The 18,846-nt window shown below is 36.0% G+C and overlaps 2 protein-coding genes and 1 pseudogene across 4 annotated transcripts; all 3 read right to left on the reverse strand.

The window, feature by feature from the left end:
• Nucleotides 1-94, reverse strand: LOC144570798 (U6 spliceosomal RNA; annotated as a pseudogene).
• Nucleotides 95-1,272: 1,178 nt separating this feature from the next.
• Nucleotides 1,273-6,959, reverse strand: MHX (magnesium/proton exchanger). Of its 2 annotated transcripts, none has more exons than XM_078319925.1 (9): nucleotides 6,942-6,959; nucleotides 5,996-6,385; nucleotides 5,113-5,288; nucleotides 4,835-4,953; nucleotides 4,307-4,455; nucleotides 3,657-3,775; nucleotides 3,012-3,228; nucleotides 2,245-2,374; nucleotides 1,273-1,872 (listed from the first exon to the last, which is right to left on the reverse strand). In XM_078319925.1, exons 2-9 carry the CDS (start codon nucleotides 6,366-6,368, stop codon nucleotides 1,575-1,577), a joined length of 1,581 nt encoding a protein of 526 aa, XP_078176051.1. In that variant the 5' UTR covers nucleotides 6,369-6,385; nucleotides 6,942-6,959; the 3' UTR covers nucleotides 1,273-1,574. The 2 variants fall into 2 exon arrangements, with proteins under 2 accessions (XP_078176051.1, XP_078176052.1); XM_078319926.1 differs by lacking the exon at nucleotides 6,942-6,959 and adding an exon at nucleotides 6,712-6,898.
• Nucleotides 6,960-13,759: 6,800 nt separating this feature from the next.
• Nucleotides 13,760-17,951, reverse strand: LOC144569472 (hydroxyproline-rich glycoprotein family protein). 2 transcript variants are annotated; one of them, XM_078319839.1, is made up of 6 exons: nucleotides 17,862-17,951; nucleotides 17,304-17,365; nucleotides 15,789-16,735; nucleotides 15,554-15,697; nucleotides 14,632-14,817; nucleotides 13,760-14,066 (listed from the first exon to the last, which is right to left on the reverse strand). In XM_078319839.1, exons 3-6 carry the CDS (start codon nucleotides 16,638-16,640, stop codon nucleotides 13,986-13,988), a joined length of 1,263 nt encoding a protein of 420 aa, XP_078175965.1. In that variant the 5' UTR covers nucleotides 16,641-16,735; nucleotides 17,304-17,365; nucleotides 17,862-17,951; the 3' UTR covers nucleotides 13,760-13,985. The 2 variants fall into 2 exon arrangements, with proteins under 2 accessions (XP_078175965.1, XP_078175966.1); XM_078319840.1 differs by having other exon boundaries at nucleotides 17,304-17,368.
• Nucleotides 17,952-18,846: the final 895 nt, after the last annotated feature.

Here is an 18,846-nt window from a genome sequence, read left to right on the forward strand (position 1 = left end):
AGGAATTTGTTTTGTGCGTGTCATCCTTGCGCAGGGGCCATGCTAATATTCTCTGTATCATTCCAATTTTACACACAAGTATGTAACATATATTTCTATTGTGGGATAACTAACATATATTCTTAGAAACCGGAAGGAATCGCGCAGGAAAGAGCAAGAGCAAGAGCAAGAGGAAAGCGGGAGAGGAATTTTGGGTACGGTTCTGTGGAGTGTGGACTGTCAAAATAAAATTAGTTGGGCTACTGGAATAAAATTTGAAATAGACAAAAGCTCACCTACTTCTACTTGTATTTTTTAGTTTGAGATGGAGGATCAAAACACTTTGGTGGCGTTTATTGGATTTCAGATGACAGCATTTTACACGTGAAAAACAACGTCTTACCTAATAGTGATGAGTTTGGCCAGTATAATATCAGTGTCATTTCAACTTATATAACACCAACTCTAAAACCTATCAAATCGACTTCAAACGGTGAATCCAAACCGTTCAAACCGATCTACTTCATTAGTTGTGCGTTTACATGCAAAATTTATAACTTTTCAAATTTATTTAGTATTAAGTCAAGCGGTCAAATGTGTGAGTTTTTAAATTAATTTTAATACATTAATTTTTCAATATTTTCGCCGCTTGATTTGATACTAAAATAACTTGAAAATATAAAAAATTTCTATGTAAATGCGTCACTCATAATGTAAATCGGTTTGAACGGTTTGAATTAGTCGTTCGAAGTCGATTTAATAGATTTTAGAATTGACGTTATATAGGCTGAAATGACACTAATGTTATATTAGCCAAACTCAATAGTGATATTCATGGCATGATTCTCAATGGTGAGTTGGAATTAGTAAAAAAATAATAATAATTCTTGTGAATTGAAGCCTGTGGATCGATTTTCAAGACTAATAAAAGATTGAGTGACAAGTTTTTAAGCACTCTCAAGTTCCTCTAATTTACCAACTATGTCATTAAAACAATAAAATCTTAGAAATTACGTAGACAGAGAGAATGAAGGAGAGTAAAATCAGTTGGTGACAGACACAAATGAAGCAGATAGAGATGGAGAATACAAAATTAACTTGATCAGAAGTTCCTTGATATATAGCTAGGTTCTCGTAAGGCCTCAACAGATGAACATAGAGAAAGGAGAAGATGACACCAGTAATTGATTTTCTTGCTATCATAATTTGCATATCCAGTGCAATTCAGCATACAAATCATTCTCAGATCTAATTTTAGATAATTTTTTGGAGTACAAGTACTGATCGATCACGTATCAAACCAAATAAAAATAAAACAATGAATGAATCATCTGGAATTTTTATGGTGAATTACAAGATACTCTACTAACCCTTAACTACCTACAACTCGTATCTGAAATACAACTATTGTCTTTCCTTTAATTTTTTTGCAGAAACAAAAATATGCCTATATAAGAAAAAATAAATAAAGATTGAACAATTAAAAACTATACCTATCCAAGAGATTGGCACACTATCAAGCTAAACCATCCTCCCACAAAATCTTTAAAAAAAAAAAAACACATGCATGGCTCCTGTAACTTGTATCAGCGTAATCATATAATGCCTGAAACTCGCAGTGATGAGAGAACCACAAAAACAACCCAAAGTAGCATAAAATAAGCCGAGGTGAGCCAAGCCCATAGCCTGGGCCCGCCAAGCTCTGCACCAAAAATCAACCGGCGCAACACCAAAACCGTGATACAGCCAGCTGAAGTGGCAAAGAACACAAGGAGAGAGAAGCTGAGCCCCTCGGCATTCTCAATGTAGAGGGGTTCTCGGAGCACGAAATAGTTGTACACTGTGTCTATCAGCCATGGCACACCAATGCCAACATATATGTTAACCGAGTTGCTGCAGACAGAAACATGAAACTGTGAGCAAATTTGCATCAATCAAGGAATTATATTCAGATTTTGGTTCGTACTGGTTGATACCAATAAAGTTGAATAAGATAATGGACCTGACAATCTGTACTGTGGTCACAAAAACAGGTCTGCTATACCTCTCTGTGATATAAATTAGCTATGCAACTATAATATGTCCGATGTACCACATTACTAGGTCTGGCGGTTCTTGTAGCAATTGAAAATTGCTCACACATCATGACACCATAAAGACCAAAACTGAAACTTTTAGAGTAAATCACCAAATAGGGATCATTAAACTCTAAAAGGATTTGTTTGTCTAGCTTGTGCTTAAGTGCATGAAAAAAAAAAGGTGAACCTGCAAGTGATATTGGCAATTGCTGAATCTGCAGTTACTTGACGCTCCGCTGCAATCTTGCTAGCAACTAGATCTGGCCAAGATGTGCCAGCTGCCAGTGCCGTAAAGGCTATTACGTAAGGATGGATTCCTATTAAAGAAAGTAAATAATTAATGACTTAATCAATTAATCACAAATTATTTATTAACAATAAAAAAAATAGGAAAGTGATATTTGAAAAGTATCCAATGAAAATTCATCATGTCCTTGTCCACTTGATCTTTGGAAGGTAACACTGTTTCATATACACCCAGAAAAGATCGAAACTCTACAGATGCAAGTTAAGGTCTTTCTTAAATTAAAAAAATTAATTATGCGATGTTATAATTCTTTGGTTAATCACATTCCTGTTTATGCCCAGTCCATTACCAACTACCTTAAAACTCTTTGTATTTCACGCATATCATATAAAATTTGCAACTACCAATATTTCTCCCTGAAAAAGCTCCAGTGCTATACTTGTGCCCAAAAGGGAGCTCTCAGCTCTCGGTACGCCCTTTCCTTTTGGGCACAAGCATAGCACTTGTGCCCAAAAGGAAACATGAAACAAACTTTTTAGGATCACCACTGTGCTTTTCTAACTAATTTTTAGGGTATAATTATCGGTTAAAAGTTGCAGGGGTCAAAAGAAATTCATTCAATAGCATTACTATGCATATAGATAAAAAAAATTCTTCTTCTTTATTTTAGAAATATATAGGGAACTCCCCTAGAGATTTATCCAAACCTGTGACACAGCTGATCTGATCAGTGAGTTTGGTGACCACATAAGCAATCCCACTGATAAACGCAAGACAGCATATGAAAGCAACCCACCCATGAGCAATCTGGTAAGGGGGCACAAACGCGAAGAGCAATCTCCATGGAAGCAGTATCAGTTCCCAAATTATTCTCAGAGCCCTTACATACACACTTGTCGTCTTCTTAAATTCAGCACACCCCAACTATCTCAAAGAATAAATAAATAAATAAGCAGTTCAAAATTTTGAAGTACTTCCAGAGGCTTAGCATATTACCTGCCTACTGATTCATACTGGCAAAATATAAAATATTGGATTTAATAAGTACCAGTCCATGCACAAAATTCTAAGTAGGCAGCAAGCAAGCTTGGAAAACAAAAATAAAAAAAGGAAGATAATTTGTCAAAAACCTTTACAATATCTACAGATTGAAAAAGAAAAAATCCACAGTATGTTAATGTAAGTCCAAACATTAATGAAGAATTTAAAATAAATCAGTACTACCTTTCTGTTAGTTTAGAATGATACTTACATCAAGCATGGTAATTCTGAAATGTAGTGTTCATTTTAGATATAATAATTTAAAACTTAAAATGTGAAAATAAATGCTGTAAAAAAATATATGGCGGTACCATTAATGCATTGACAAATTGTTGCTTCCAAATAGAGAGGATATTAAATTCTTCTTTAATGAGTTTCCTTTTAGAAGGTTCTTCTGTATCAGTGTCTGGTACGGTTTGATAGATTGCACCTGCAGAGTAAAAATGATTAAAAAAATAAACAAGGTGGATTGTTCTGTACCCCTGCAAGCATTCAGAACACCGTCTATTAGAAAAGAATGTAAATGTCCATTTTAACTCCAACTTATCTATCTTCTTCAAAGATGACAAATTACTGCTTCCTCACTGTTAGTCCCTACATGAACACTGCATAAGGGAAGGGTTGGGTGGTTTTGTTTCCAATGTTTTGAACAATAGGGGTAATAAGCAGCTATCGTTATACTTCCATGTTTTTCCCAAGTTATGTGATACATTTCCTATTTCATGCACAATTACTTTTCTTCAAGAAAAGACTGGAAAAGAGAAAGAACCTTTTTTTTCCCATTTCACTATATATTAATGTCAACCAAGGATGGAAATGAGTATTACAAGACACTGAGAGGGCCATCCGGGAACATATATTTTTCTTCCTAAATGACAAATGTGACATTTTAATGTTTGAATAATGCATCCGATTGCTTGCCTAAAATAAAACAGAAGATCTTGTAATCAGAAGGTCATACCGTTGGCATTGCTGGCATGTACAGAGAATATATCAACAATATCCTCATCTAAGTTCTGGCCAACTTCAAGAACCTCACAAGTGTCATTATTTCCTTTGTCACAGGCACTTGTTTTTGGGACCCAGTCCTCAGGTCTCTCGCTTCTTTCGCTGGTATCAAGTTAAAAAAACACAAAAGCAAATTACTACTTCTCTAACATTTCCGGTTCTTTCACTGAAAACGTTGCCTTTCTTTTTCTAGAAAAATTGTTTATAAACAGAATCCTCCAAATTTCGAATTAAGCCTCCATTTGGCCAAGTTAAACCTCAAATGAGCCCAAGTTTCACAATCAAGCTTAAAGTTTTCAAAATGGCCACAGTTAAACTCATTTTAATTGTGAGAGTGTGAAACTAAGAACTTTACCTCGAGTTATCTTATTTAGTCAATTATGCAGTTAAGACCTAAATATCCAAGCCAAAATCATAAAAAAAAACAAAATTGAATTGTTGTTTAAATGGGTATAGAAACATTTAGACCATGAAAACATACAAGGGAAAAGACAGATATGGCCAGCGCTTGTCTTGTGCATATGCATGAAGAAGTAGAAGCCCAAATTGAAGCACTGTCAATAAGGCCTCCCATAGTGTGATAATATTTGGTGTCCACACCTGGCACGCATGCAAGTGAAAGTACTTATTATTTTAGAGATATATTTGTATATTTCCTCTGGTACTGTAGCATTTTTGTGACTAAAGTTCCTTTTTTTATGTAAATGTATTTTTGAAATCATTTATAGGATGGATCCTAAAGTTCCTTCTGAAAATTACCTCCAAAATTATATAGAGCCAAATGTAAGCCCAAAAGGACCAAAATAGCTCAACAATCCAAACCCCCAAGTCAGATATCTTTTTCAGACTGCCAGCTCTGGGAACCACTACACAGACGGCATGGATGGGGAATAAATCGAAAGCAGCAGAACCAACAAGGGTACCAGGACCCAATCCTGTATTTTATTAGCGTACCAAATAAGACCATTACAAAGGATTATCAATAACATGGATATCATATTTTAAGACTTATGACCAAGGTACAATCCAGGGGTTTCAGCACCAAACCAGTTCGCACTCATTCCGGTGCCAGCACTGGTGCAATACATACTAATGTACTATTTATATGTATATTTGTGATATAAATCCTAATGGGACCAGATGTCATTGCCTGGTATTAAAGCATAATAGTACAGAAGCAGGCCAAATACTATCCATGTAACAGTAAATGATCTAAACATGCTGAGAAAAATATGTACTGTTCTATAGGGGACATTTACCAATACACATCCCGGTAAAAGAGATTTCCTTTATTCAACTAGTTTGCAAAACAAGCCTACAGTAGGATTTCAAAAAGGCTCCTCATTAGATTTTTGGTAATAATGGTCTTAAAGCCTAAAGTTAAAATTAAGATAAATCATGAATTTCCTAATAGAAAGGATTGAACTATAAATTTCAACAATAGAGGGGCCTTCTGTGTGCAGTGTGCACAAAATAAGCAAATGATCTTCTTTTTACTTGGCAAATTTATCTTAGTCATGCTCATTTGTTCTTGCCTGAGGATGATCAGACAGGCCATGAGGTAATAATCCTAGTGAATGCATCATAAAACTCTCACCACAGATCCTTTATTGGATCCAATTTGGTAAAAAGAAAAATATACCTCCAGCTGTCAATTGACCAATATTTCGTATGGCATCGATGGTAGCAAGAGATATCTGAGGAAAGCTGGTACCAAAAGCCAACAGAGAAATATCAGCTATTGTATAATTCCATAATTTGTCTTCCTTCACCACTAGCAGGTTGCTATCAGGGTCTATCCGTTCCACTTTCTTGGTTTGCCTCATCATGTTCTCCATAGAATGAAAGAACTTGGAAGTTATGGCGGACAAACCGATGAAACAATAAGCTAGGCCAAGGAAGTATAGAAATGTGCGGACCCCATTTGACAGGTTTGTTTCCCCCTGGAAGAGGAGGTATGAATCACAGGTAATTCCCATGAAGGCCCCCAGACTATTGGAAATTATGTCCAACATGAAGACTCCTGTAGAATCTGTCAGACAAAATAAATTGAGAGAAATTTTTTTGCCACCAAACACTAAGAACTGAAGTTTAGGCACACGAAGAAAAAAAAAAAAAAAAAAAGAGAAAAAAAAGAACAAATCCAAAGCTAGACTTGCAAAACTTAACCGTTTCACATGAGAAATCACTTCCTGAACTTTCTAGAATTGACAAACTTACCACTGATTTCAAATCTACTAATAAAAGCACTTAAAGTTACAGATGCAAAGATAAATGGGGACAGAAGTCGACTCAAGAGTAACAGGAAAGAAAAATAGCATAAAAAAAATAGAAAGAAGAATAATATCCGCCGCATACATTTTGACGAAATTTGACTTCATCCAGCACTTGCATTTTACAATGCTTTACATATGCACAATGTGCAGCACATGGACATGGTGGCGTTTCAGTAAGCACTTCTTCACGCTGAGGTTCAGCTGACTACTAATACTAATCGAAAAAAAAGCACAAAAAGAGGGGCAGGGGGGAAGAATTACAATTAAAAGAAAATTAAATTAATAATGAAAAGAAAAGAACAATGCGAGCACCTGCGCGGGAATCTAGATTCTAGGGGCCGTATGCACGGAGGTAGAGGTAGAGGTAGAGGTTTAATTTGAATAGGGAGGAACGTGCATCCAGAGAAATTGGGGAAGAAGCAGCGCTGTTCTATGGCTTCAAATAGTTCACAAGTTTTGTATTGGTTCTTTTATTAATGGAACCAAACCAATGATTTTTATAATTTACCACATTAACGGCCACGTAGTATTACGAAATTAATGTGATTGAACCATTTAGTCCTATCGGTCGTTTCTCGATAGTGCTTAGTTGGAAAAGACAAAAGGAAAGAGAAAGAAAGAGTTCGCAATGGACCATCATAATTGTGCTTTCACTCTCATTCTTCGTTATTTTCTAATTTTATTTATTTAATCTCGTCTATATTTATTTTTCATAGTCTATAAAAAATTTTGCAAATTTAAAATCACAAACATCTTCTACGCAATTTTATCTTTCAAATGAGATCCACAATGACATATTTTCGAACTTGTCATCACACAAGTATTTATACCTCATCATTTAAGTATTTATACCTAGTATTTCCCACATATGACACTGCTGACATTTAAAAGTATTAATATAAAATATTACAAGTATTTATACCTATGCACTGAAGTATTTATATCTATGTGGTCAACTATTTTTGTTAGAGAAAAGTTGACGCAGGGACGATTGGGGAAGGTTGATGCAGAGATGCGGGGTCTACGATTGGGGATACATACTTACAAGTATAGGTATAAATACTTGTGTGATGATGAACCTGAAAGTATGTCATCATGAATCTCATTTGAAAGATAAAATTGCGTAGAATACGTTCGTGATTTTAGATTCGCAAAATTCATCATAGATTGTAAGAAATGTGGACGACATTGAAAAAAAAAAAAAAAAAAACTCACCTCTACAAATATGTATGATTATTCTTCCCATGTAGTTTGAGTGGTCCCCCATATAGTCATATCAAGTTAGACATGCAAGTATTAATATCTTAGTTTGCAAGTATTAATTTATTATTTTTCAAATATTTATACCTATAAATTTAATTAAACTTGAAAAACCACAGTGTTTTAAATAAATTTAATTAAACTAATTAGTGAAGTTAGTTTATGGAAGTTAAAAGTTGTTTAAGAGATGGGGGATGGGAGTGGGAGGTTTCATATAATTATTCTTTTATAATTGTTTATTGGGTCGAACTATTAATTTGGTTTCAACAGTTTTCAGATTTTTTTTCTGTTTATTGAATCGAACTATTGATTTGCTTCTAACAGTTTTCAGATTTTCTGTACGAAGATACTATGAACTTACGAAACCTATTAAAATCAAACTATTAATTCGGTCTCAAAATACTCTTACGGGACCGAATACGGTTCAGGTGTCATCTATGAGATTGAAAAAAAGTAATCAATTTTGTTTCTAATAATTTGTTTTTTTTTTTCTTTCCAACATAGAAAATGTGTTTCTAAATCTCATGTTCACATGCGAGTAGGAAAATCTTGTCGACAAATCCATCCGTCCATAATCTAAATGGTTATAATAGAAGTATGGAAAGTATTAAATTTTAATAAGACACAACCAATGTTTCAATTATAACCATCTAAATTATGAATAAACGAATGGATGGACGGATGGACTTTGCTCGTAAAATTTTCTTACTCACATGCACTATCCATCGAGATTGGCAAATTTTATTCCACATTTTGACAGTTTTCGAAATATCAAGCTTAAATTTCCAAATCTAACATTTGATAATATCATGTTTATACAAAAACGATAAATAAATTTGTATGTTTTATCGTGCGTCAAGTAACTTCAAAGTTCAATTATTCGAAATTAACAATCTTTGATGCATAATTCAAATAATATTTATAAATTTACTTTTAAATTCCAATTGGTTCATCTATAGATTAATTAACCATCTTATTTTGTTATTGATTTTTTTTTTAAATTCTTCGCAGAAGCTGCAAACAGTTCTAGGACATCTTTTTCTAACCAACTGTACTACTACCAGTCTACCACATCTCATTTTGTTATATATTGTTCAAACTTCTATTTTTATTGTTGAGAGTTTAAAAAGAAAATAGAGACGTGATAAAAATATGAAAAACTGAGAAGCTTAAAGCCTTCTCATCCAAAATACTTAACTTGGTTTGGAGTCCGGATCCCCTAAAGTAACTCAATTTTTGGATTTTGAATCGGGACCGTCTAATTCGAATCCGTCGTTCGGGATGTGTGAGCTCCACTTCAGATAGATTGTTGCAGATTCGAATCGGACGGTTCCAATCTAAAATTCAAAAATTAAATTACTTCACTAAATCTGAATTCACTTGATGTGTCCAGTAAAAGTAAAAGTAGTTTGTAAAGGAGTTACAAATTGTCAAATAATACTGAGAAACATATTTTAATACAACCATTGGTAACTTGTGATCGAACATAAAAAGTGATTAACTTGTCCTGGTATGGATATATAGGTGCAGCTCATTAATTATTTAATTTCTTGCCCGGAACCTAACATAATTTGTACCGGTATTACACTTTTATTAATAAATAAATTCTTTTTATAGAGGCAAGTAGTAGATACTGGTACAATGGTATAAATAATACCAACATACCCAAGTGCCAGTGTGTAAAATTAATTAAGCCTAAATTTAACATAGTTTCCTGAATTGTTATCTTTCTTTTTCATGATTTTGGGATTCAAATGCAGCTGTGGGTCCTGGACGGTGTGCAATGGATAATACATGGGGGCTGTTGGTCTGAAACAAAAAATGGCAATACTGTCTCTGCTTGTTCGGTAAAGAGAATAATGACATAGCGGTTGCACACCAGGATTTCAAGATTCAACAGCAGGATTTCAAGACCATGGCTACAAATGCCAAGGTATCAATTCAAATAACACATAAATAAATTCTAGAAACTTAAATGCATATTGTTTCATAAAATAACACTTATTTTGATCTCTTTTCTCAAAATGTTTAATTAGACATTGATGAGTAGCATGCACTTGTCCAGAGTGCTCTTGCAAGAATAAATGGGGAGGATATGAGTGCAAGTGCAAAGACAACCTCTTGTACATAAAAGGGGAAGATACTTGCGTTGGTAAGTAAGGTCTCTTTATTCTTTATAATTTTAGCTAAATTGAAGTGATTTTCATATTCCCTGGAGCTTAATTTTGTCATCAAAATGAACATTTCTCTCATTCTATTTAGTTTTCTTATTTTAACAAATTTAGCAAGGAATGTCTCAAGATTTGGTTGGTTAGTGATAATCTTGGTTCTCTCATGCGTGCTCGGTTCAGGAATTGCTGGCTACATTTTCTATCGATACAGACTTCGTATAAGTAACCTTGTTACGTTATGAAATTTTTACAATTAAAGTCGAATGATTTAAAAGAAAGAATCGATAAATCATGTTAATAAAATGGAAGTTTAAACCTTAATTAAGGTTCCCCTAAATAAATAAGTTAATTGTGAATTGAAACCGCGTCGAAATTTCGAGATTTCGGAATTTTATAGCCCCAGTGCGGATTAGGTTGACCGCAGTGCGGGTGGAAGCCATCCGCAGTGGCTCAGGCTTTTTCTGAAAATTTTGCCAAAAAAATGACTAAGTAGTGAGTGCGGGTGAGGGATCCGCAGTGCGGATGAATTTAGCCGCACTCATGAATTTCTGTATTGCACTGAATTTTCCTGAAATCGGCTAAGTAGTGAGTGCGGATGAGGGTGAACCGCAGTGCGGATCAGGTTCATCCGCAGTAGGCTCGGACTTTTCCTGGATTCGGCTGACAACCGACTAAGTCTCGAGTGCGGATTAGGTAACCCGCAGTGCGGATTGGCTAATCCGCATTCAGGGTAATTTTAACCCTAAAACCCAAATTAAACCTTCTCTCTCTCTCACTTCACCATTATCCCCATTTCTAAGTTATTTTCGGTTAAGAGAGAAGGAAAAGATCCCGTGAGTTTCCGTTTCTTCCAGACTCCCGATTGTTGCGAGAAATCGAGTTTGGAACCGAGAAAGCAGCCGAGGATCTCTCAGAACCCTTCTATTTGGTATTTCTTTCTCTCCTTTTTACTTTCGAAACCTCGAATTTTCTCGATTTCTCGGATTCTCGTTTTAAACCCGAGATTTGTGCTCGAATTGCTCGAGGACTAGTTCCTCTACACTTCTTACTAGTTTGTTTGTCATTCTTTTTCCCGATTTCTTCCGATTTATGAAATCTGATTTCTAGGGTTTCGTGCCAAAATTGAAAGTTGGCATAATCGTGATTTGATTTGCCTAACCCGACCAATTAGACTTGTAATCGGTAGGGTTGCCTCCTGATCGTGAATTTTTAGAACATTTAACGGCCGATTTGAGGTTTTGACCAAATTAGGGTTAACCAAACGGTGGATTGAATTGAACCGAGAACCAAAGTAGTGAAACGGTGATTGATGGTCACCAAATGGAGTTTGTATGGTCCCGAGGACCTAGATGAATTTTGTGTGGTTTTAGAGGATTTTGGTAAGAATTAATGAACCGAACGAATTGATACCAAAAACATCGAAATTGATTAGGGAAGGTATAAGCCCTAGAAGTAACTCGAGTAAACCTCTCGACCCTGAACCAATGTTAAACCTAGTATACGTATGATATAGGTGTAGGCTCGGTCGAGCAAGAACTTGCGAGACCATACGAGACGTCCGATCCTTAGCTTAAGCGGTACGCTCGTCAAAAAGGTGCGGGATTCTTGGACTTGTTTGATACTTTATTTTCAGGAATTAAACTGTTTATTCGTTTGTCATGTTGAATGATTAATTGTTGCATATTTTGGAATTCATACTGCATATTGATTCTTGCATAAATGAGAAGGATTGAATGGTTTTAGTTAAGGTTGATTGGCATGTTGGTACGGTTATTAATTGTTTAGTTCTATGAATTGTTCTTGTTGTGAATGAATCTGCCAGGCCGACCTGTTTAGGTGGCTGGTTAAGGTAACGGTGGCCTATCCGTTGACCGGTGTTTATGAATTTGCCAGGCCGACCTGTTTAGGTGGCTGGATAGGGTGACGCTGCTGACTTATGCGTTTGACCTGTTAGAATTTGCCAGACCGACCTGTTTAGGTGGCTGGATAGGGTGACGCTGCTGACTTATGCGTTTGACCTGTTATGGATTTGCCAGACCGACCTGTTAAGGTGGCTGGATAAGGTGACGGTGAGCTATCCGTTGACCATGTGTTATGATTTTGTGAGACTAACCTGTATGTGTGGCTTTGAGATATATTTGCTTGAGATTTAGCAAAGTTGACCTGTATAGGTAACTTTGATTCCGTGTGTTGCATTTGTGTCAAGTTGACCTGTATTGGTGACTTGTAACCGAACCTTAGGAAATGGTTAAGCCAAACAGCAATTGCAGATGGGTGTCCGATAAAGGTTCAGCTTGGTTGGCCATCTGTAGGCGCTTGTAACCCTACAGATGTGGGTTTGATAACGGTTCAGCTCGAAAGAACATCTGTAATTGCTACCAGCCCTAATGAACTGAGTTAGGAATCGAGTTAAGCCAAAATAGATGTTGTGTTTTGAAATCCATATTGAAATTCCGTAAACTGTGTTTCAGGTTGATTAACTGTTGTCGAGTAGGGGCATTCTGTTATTTATGTTTTCTTATATACTGTTGCATTGTTATTGTTTGGGTTTCATTATTGAATATAGAGTTTGATTGCAAGTCCAATAATTCATATGTGGCAAAATTCGCACTGAGAATTTATTCTCACCCCCACCTTCCCCGTTATTTTACAGGTATTGGTGCGATGGATTCCGGAGAGGCACGAGAGTAGTAGGCCTTAGTAGCTTACCAGTATACGACCCTAGATATGTTTTGTTGTATAGATTTAGGGTAGGCCTCGTGGTTGGTATCCGGATGAGATACTTATATTGTATTATTTACTGTCCAGACTGTGTACTCTGATTATATATATTAGAAACTTGTTTTGAATTGTGTGTTGTTGGTTTAAATTTTGATTAGCCTTGTAAGCATACACGGCGTTGTATGCTTACGGCGGGGGACTGTTACTACCCGTGGCCGCGGGGTGTGACAAACCTGCCCTTTGAAGAACTTTGCAAATTCTTTCTACTTTCTTATATTAAAGAACAAAAATTATTCGGATAATTTTATACTTATATATCAGCAATTTCCATGAAACCCATTTAAAAGCCATTCTGTACTTGGATTTCCTCTCTTTTTCTTGTTTTCTTTGCAGTCGTATATGGACTCAGAGATCATGGCAATTATGTCCCAGTAAATGCCGTTGGATAACCATCAGAATGAAACCCAACCATTGCGGCAAGATTCAACAGCCTAAGGTGCTTATACTATATGTTCTTTTGATGTTTTATGCAAATATAATGGAGAATTCAATTAATATAAGTTTGATTTCTTTGCAGAAGATGAGTTGCTGTACACAGCAGATTGCAGGCAGCTATGTTGTTATGTTGTAAGATGAGGTTGAGATGTAGACTTTTATTTTCTTTTCTGTTTTGCATTGTAAATGTAGCAAAGATGTAGACCCATTGGGTAGGTAAATACTGCGCCTTGTATAGGAACAGCTATTGAAAAAAAAATAGAAACTACAGGATAATTAATTATACAGAGTAAGAATGAGATCTCATTATGTGTAAATTACTTGGTTCATTGATCACCAAGCCTATTTTGCAAATATGTAATCAAATGAATTTTACTTTTAACTGGTGCATAATGCTTAAAACAAAAGGGGGTTCAAAGTAACTTGTCCAAAATACAGAAAAAAAAAAAAAAAAAACATTGAAATCTCCGCAGACGTGAAACACCAATAAAAGAATTGGTTTATAATTTATCAGTATAATCTGCTTGCAACTTGGCATTCAGGGGGTAAAAAAACACAAAAATAATAAATTCACCCCAGACTTATTCAAGCTATAATAGTACAATCTAAAAGTAGCTTGAGACAAAATCGAACAAGAAAAAAGAAAACTCTGTCCACCTAAAAAAAACGCCATTCAACTGAATTATTTCATAAAACGAAGCCTCTCTATCTACTTGTAATGTTGTTTTACTTCCCAGGCAAGCTTGTCCATAAACTGGCATTTCTTGTCAAATCCCCATCCTGGATTACTCTGCAATTTTCCAAGGAAAAAAAAAAGGAATACCAAGGGAGTATTTAGCATTTCTACTATTCTTTACAGAAAATCCATAAGCAACCTATTATGCATTTGCTAACAACAAATTTTTCATTTTCTCGAGTCTTTCTGGATGATGCCCCATTGTTAAGAGAAAGGTTCAGGTTCGGTACCATGACCATTAAATCACAATAAAAGAAAAAAGAAGGGATAATATCACAAGTTCACAATCAACCAGAACGGTAATAATTATATATCAAACAATTAAATTAACAAAGAAAGTTGGAAACTTTCATCAGAGATAGTATTCTGTCCTAATGTTTGTTAGAAGGCATAATTTCAACACATCAATGGTTTGGTTTTAGCAATTTCCAAACTTGCTACGTACCAGAAACAGTGTAAGAAATCATGCTTATCACTACAAGAGGTTGCAAGTACAATATGATAACAGCTGTAACTTGCAAGCGAAATTTTTTTAAAACTTCAAATGAATGACTAGCAATATCATAACTAGCAACAGTATCACCCATGCAAAGGAACACAAAAAAAGATAGAAAGGAACCTGAAGAGAGAGGAGAACACGGTCAGTAAACTTGTTGACAGAGGTGGGTGCATTTGGCGGAAGTGTGTTTGCAACTCGCTGTAATTCCTCTTGCTGTTGTTTTGCAGTAACTCGGTCAGGCCCGCAGTACATATCCATCATCTCTTTCATTTTAGGCAGCCTCTTCATTACGTCTTTCACCGCTTCCTAAACATGCAAATTATTTATTTTATCTTTTTCCTTTTGCAGAAAAATTTCCCAAATTTGGCAAATAACATAACACCTAATCCACCAAGAATAATTAACTTAAAAAATGAACTTGATCAGGCCTTTGACATTTTTCCCAATTATCTTGTAACAATTGTTTTTGGATTTAAGAAAGTCATTGTAAAAATATGAGATATAAATGGGATGAGTACTAATCCTTAATTTTTCTTTTAAAAGAAAAGAAGGAAAAAAGAAAGAAAAACAATGATCTGTTAGCTGGTATCCACCAAGAAAATTCTTACAATAAAAGACAAGTCTTAAGCTGCTGGAATTACTGTAAAATCAGCATTGGAAAATACCAAAGTACCCACAGGCCAAAAAGTAAAACAAACAAAAACTATGAACACAAAAAGGTACATCTACCACTCTTTTTGCTCGTTAATTACTTTGGATGTCCAAATTACACTATTACTTACCGTTCCTTTCACATAAATAGAAGTAGCGCGCACATATTTTGGAAAATTCAAGAGAGAACTATATATGTTAGACATTTCTGCATCAACTGACAAATTTCTCATTGTGCATGGGAATTTATTTCGAGATAAGAACAATCTAATTTCTCAAAAAGAAAGAAACAACATATTCCGCTTCACTTTTCAACATTTTAGATGTGAATTTCCTTTTTATTTGATCATTAGATGTCAATTTTAAGAAATAATGAGAGAATGAAATGCACCTCCCACTCTTCTTGGCTGCTCATTCCTGCATAGGTGATCAAGAAAGGTTTTGCTGTTTCTAATGCCTCCACAAGGGACATTGGTGGCTTCTCTTCTATATCTGGGTTTCCAAATCCCACCAAGTACTCTGGTTCAAACTCAATCTACATCAAATAAAAACATACAAACAAATTATTTAAGTTGAATTTTGTGCTTGTTTGATTGAAGCTCAAGTGGTGGTAAAAGAGTAGCTACCATATTATTAGTATGCACTGCCTCTTGATAGGCATCCTCCAATGGAGATGGCAGGGCAACAGAGGCTGCTTGCTCGAAATATTCATCAAGTTCTACTTCATCATCCCCTACTTCTCCATCTTCGAAATCCATATCATCATATTCCCCAGATGACTCCCTGCCGCGGCCGCGCCCACGACCACGACCACGGCCCCGCATTCCTCTACCAGACCCACCACGGCCCCTCATACCACTTCCACTTCCGGCTCCAGCCCGGGACAACACCTCCATGGCCCGTCTTGTGGCATCCTCTCTATTACTCATGCTCATCTGCTGCTGTTGTTTTCTGTCAGATTGTTCTTTTGGACTAGGTTCAGTTGGAGTGGTTGGTTTGCCACGGCCTAAAGCTGACACAAAGGATGACATATCCGGTTTGCGTGATAACGGGTTGTCACTTTCAATGTCACTTTCAATGTCACTGGTTGGTCTGGGTGGTTGAACTGGATCCCGATCATCACGTTCACGGGAAAAGAAAAAGGGTTTTTTAGGTGAAGCATCTGCATCAGGAGAGGTTATGCCACTGCCACTGCCACGGCCACGGCCTTGGGAGGAAGAGGCAAAAAGAGAGAAGGAAGGTAAGAGAGGGGAAGAAGGGTGGGGTCCATCTCCTCGACCGCGGCCACGACCGCGACCATAGTCGGAGACGAAGGGATCATCGTCGGAAGCAACAGAGGAATCTTCTCCAGAGACAGGAGGAGAGGGTCCCCGGCCACGTCCACGACCAAAACCTCCGGAGCCGGAGAAAGTGGAAAAGGCGGCAACGGTGGAGGCGGAGGTAGGAGGTGGTGTGAACTTGGCGAGACCCCGCCTCATGGCGTTGGCGTCTGACTATGAGGGTTTCACTGTTGTCTAGCGAGCAAAGGAAGGTTTGGATCTAGCGCCTCTCCGTCAACCCTGCCTCGGTCCGGCTGTTGAAGAATAAAATTATTTAGAGGGGTAAAATTGTAAAATAGAAAAAGTAATAGAAAGTTACTGTTAGATGTCAATGTTATTTAGAGGGATAAAATTGTCAAATTTAGCAAACAGGTCAAGCAAAATTGCACAGAAATCAACAAGCAAATAAGGCAGAAGCAACTTATACAACAAAGAAATGATAACAAGTCAAAATAAAAAGATTAGGCAAAGTGCAACAGCACAGATCAAGTATAAGATATTATTTATAATCTCTTGTTTAATATAAAATATTGTATTCACTCATTTTTACAGCAAAGTGCAACAGCACAGATTATTTATAATCTATGATATACCTCTAGTCCATCCAAGTTTCACAACTTTATTTTGATAAATAGGCAGCAGCTTCCTCTATATTTATATATACTAAAAAATTGAGTACAAAATTACAATCAGAACCAAAAAACAGGAATAAAGTGATACCCTAACAGCTGCTGCCTCTCTCTATATATATACCCTATCAGCAGCCCTAGTCTGAACTGATCTCAGCAAAATTAAAATCAGAAAATTAAAATCTATACTTACCCAAATAGTATTTAGCACTTAAGCAACAACCACTCTTTGCCTAAAACTTCTCTTGCTCCGACCTTCTTCGCAAAAATCACAAAATTTTCCAAAAATCAGATTTGAAATTTTTGCAAAAATTAAATATTGACAATTGCTAGTAAGCTACTATATCAGAAAATTAAAATCAGACCTTGAGAAACCTTCTTGGCCCACTTCTTATTTGCGACTGACAATTTTTGTTCACGTGTCAACATATGTGCAACTTCAATACAAATAATTTATAAATAAAATAGTGGTATTTAACAAGTTATACTTATGTTATAAATAAAACAGTGGCATTATGGAATTACAATGGTAGGACAATCCATAGTTATACTTATGTTATTTAACAAGTTAGTATCATGTTTGGAAATGTGTGGTGATTAAACCATGAAAGAAAATGATTTAAAACATATACTGGTGTTGTGATGTATCAACCATTTTATCACTGCTAAATGCAAAATGACTCCCTCGTCACTAAAATAGTCTGCTAACTTTCAAACCTTACAAATATTGAAAAAAATAAGCAACACTCACCACATAGGTCGTTAATTTTCTTGATCTTCTCCTTAATTTCCTTCTCAGTTTGTTTTATGCTTGTAGAGTATGGTCCTAGTCTCCTAGAACCTGTAGAAAAGAGCAAAAAAATAATAATCAGAGCATTCACAAGATCTAAATTTAGGATCTGAGAAAAAAAGGATAAATACCACAAAAGATTTTTTAGTATATATAAGCGGAACGTTGAAAAAAAATATATATTTCACAAGGCAATCAGAAAAAGTACTGTGATTTTGTTGAGAATAAAAAAAGAAGAAGAACAAACTAAATCAGAACTTATAATGTCCTTCCCTATAGTCAATTTAAGTTTAAAACTGGTACAGGACTTAGTTATTTTAAGGCAATGAAGGAAATTTGATGTCTCACATGATTCCTTATCTCAAACTAAACCAAGCCCTAGGAAAACTTGGATTTAGAAAGGTAGTACAAAATGCAAAATCCTTCAATTGCGCAAAACTAAATTTTGAAAACATCACCCACAGAAATATACTAAGCAGAAAATCAAAATGCTTTACAGAACAATCTTCAACCAAGACAAGCACAACATCTGAAAAATAAAAAGAGAGAACTAAAGGAATTAGCATATCACATGAAAAATAAAAAGAGATGGAGTGAAGGAGAGAGCGGAGGCAGCGATCTGGTGACGGAGGCGGCGACTGGTGGCGGAGTGAGGACAGAGAGAGCGCAGAGAGAGGAGCCTCAGAGACGGAGAGGAGAGGGACAGAGGGCCGGCTAGGGCTGCTAATTGGACAGTTTTGTCCATGGACAATCGGGCCGGACAAGTATTGGACAAAGTATGGACGGACTGTAATATAAATGGACTTAATGATTTAATTGAAAAGAACAAGTACGGACTGGTCACGGGCTGAACCTGGACAATAACCAAACAAAAATACAATTCATGTTTAATGACCAGCCCGATTGACAAACCTTTTCAGCTAATCCCTCTATGTACCATTTATAG

Source organism: Carex rostrata, chromosome 18 (genome assembly GCF_964058835.1).
Source record: "Carex rostrata chromosome 18, lpCarRost1.2, whole genome shotgun sequence".
Taxonomy (NCBI): domain Eukaryota; kingdom Viridiplantae; phylum Streptophyta; class Magnoliopsida; order Poales; family Cyperaceae; genus Carex; species Carex rostrata.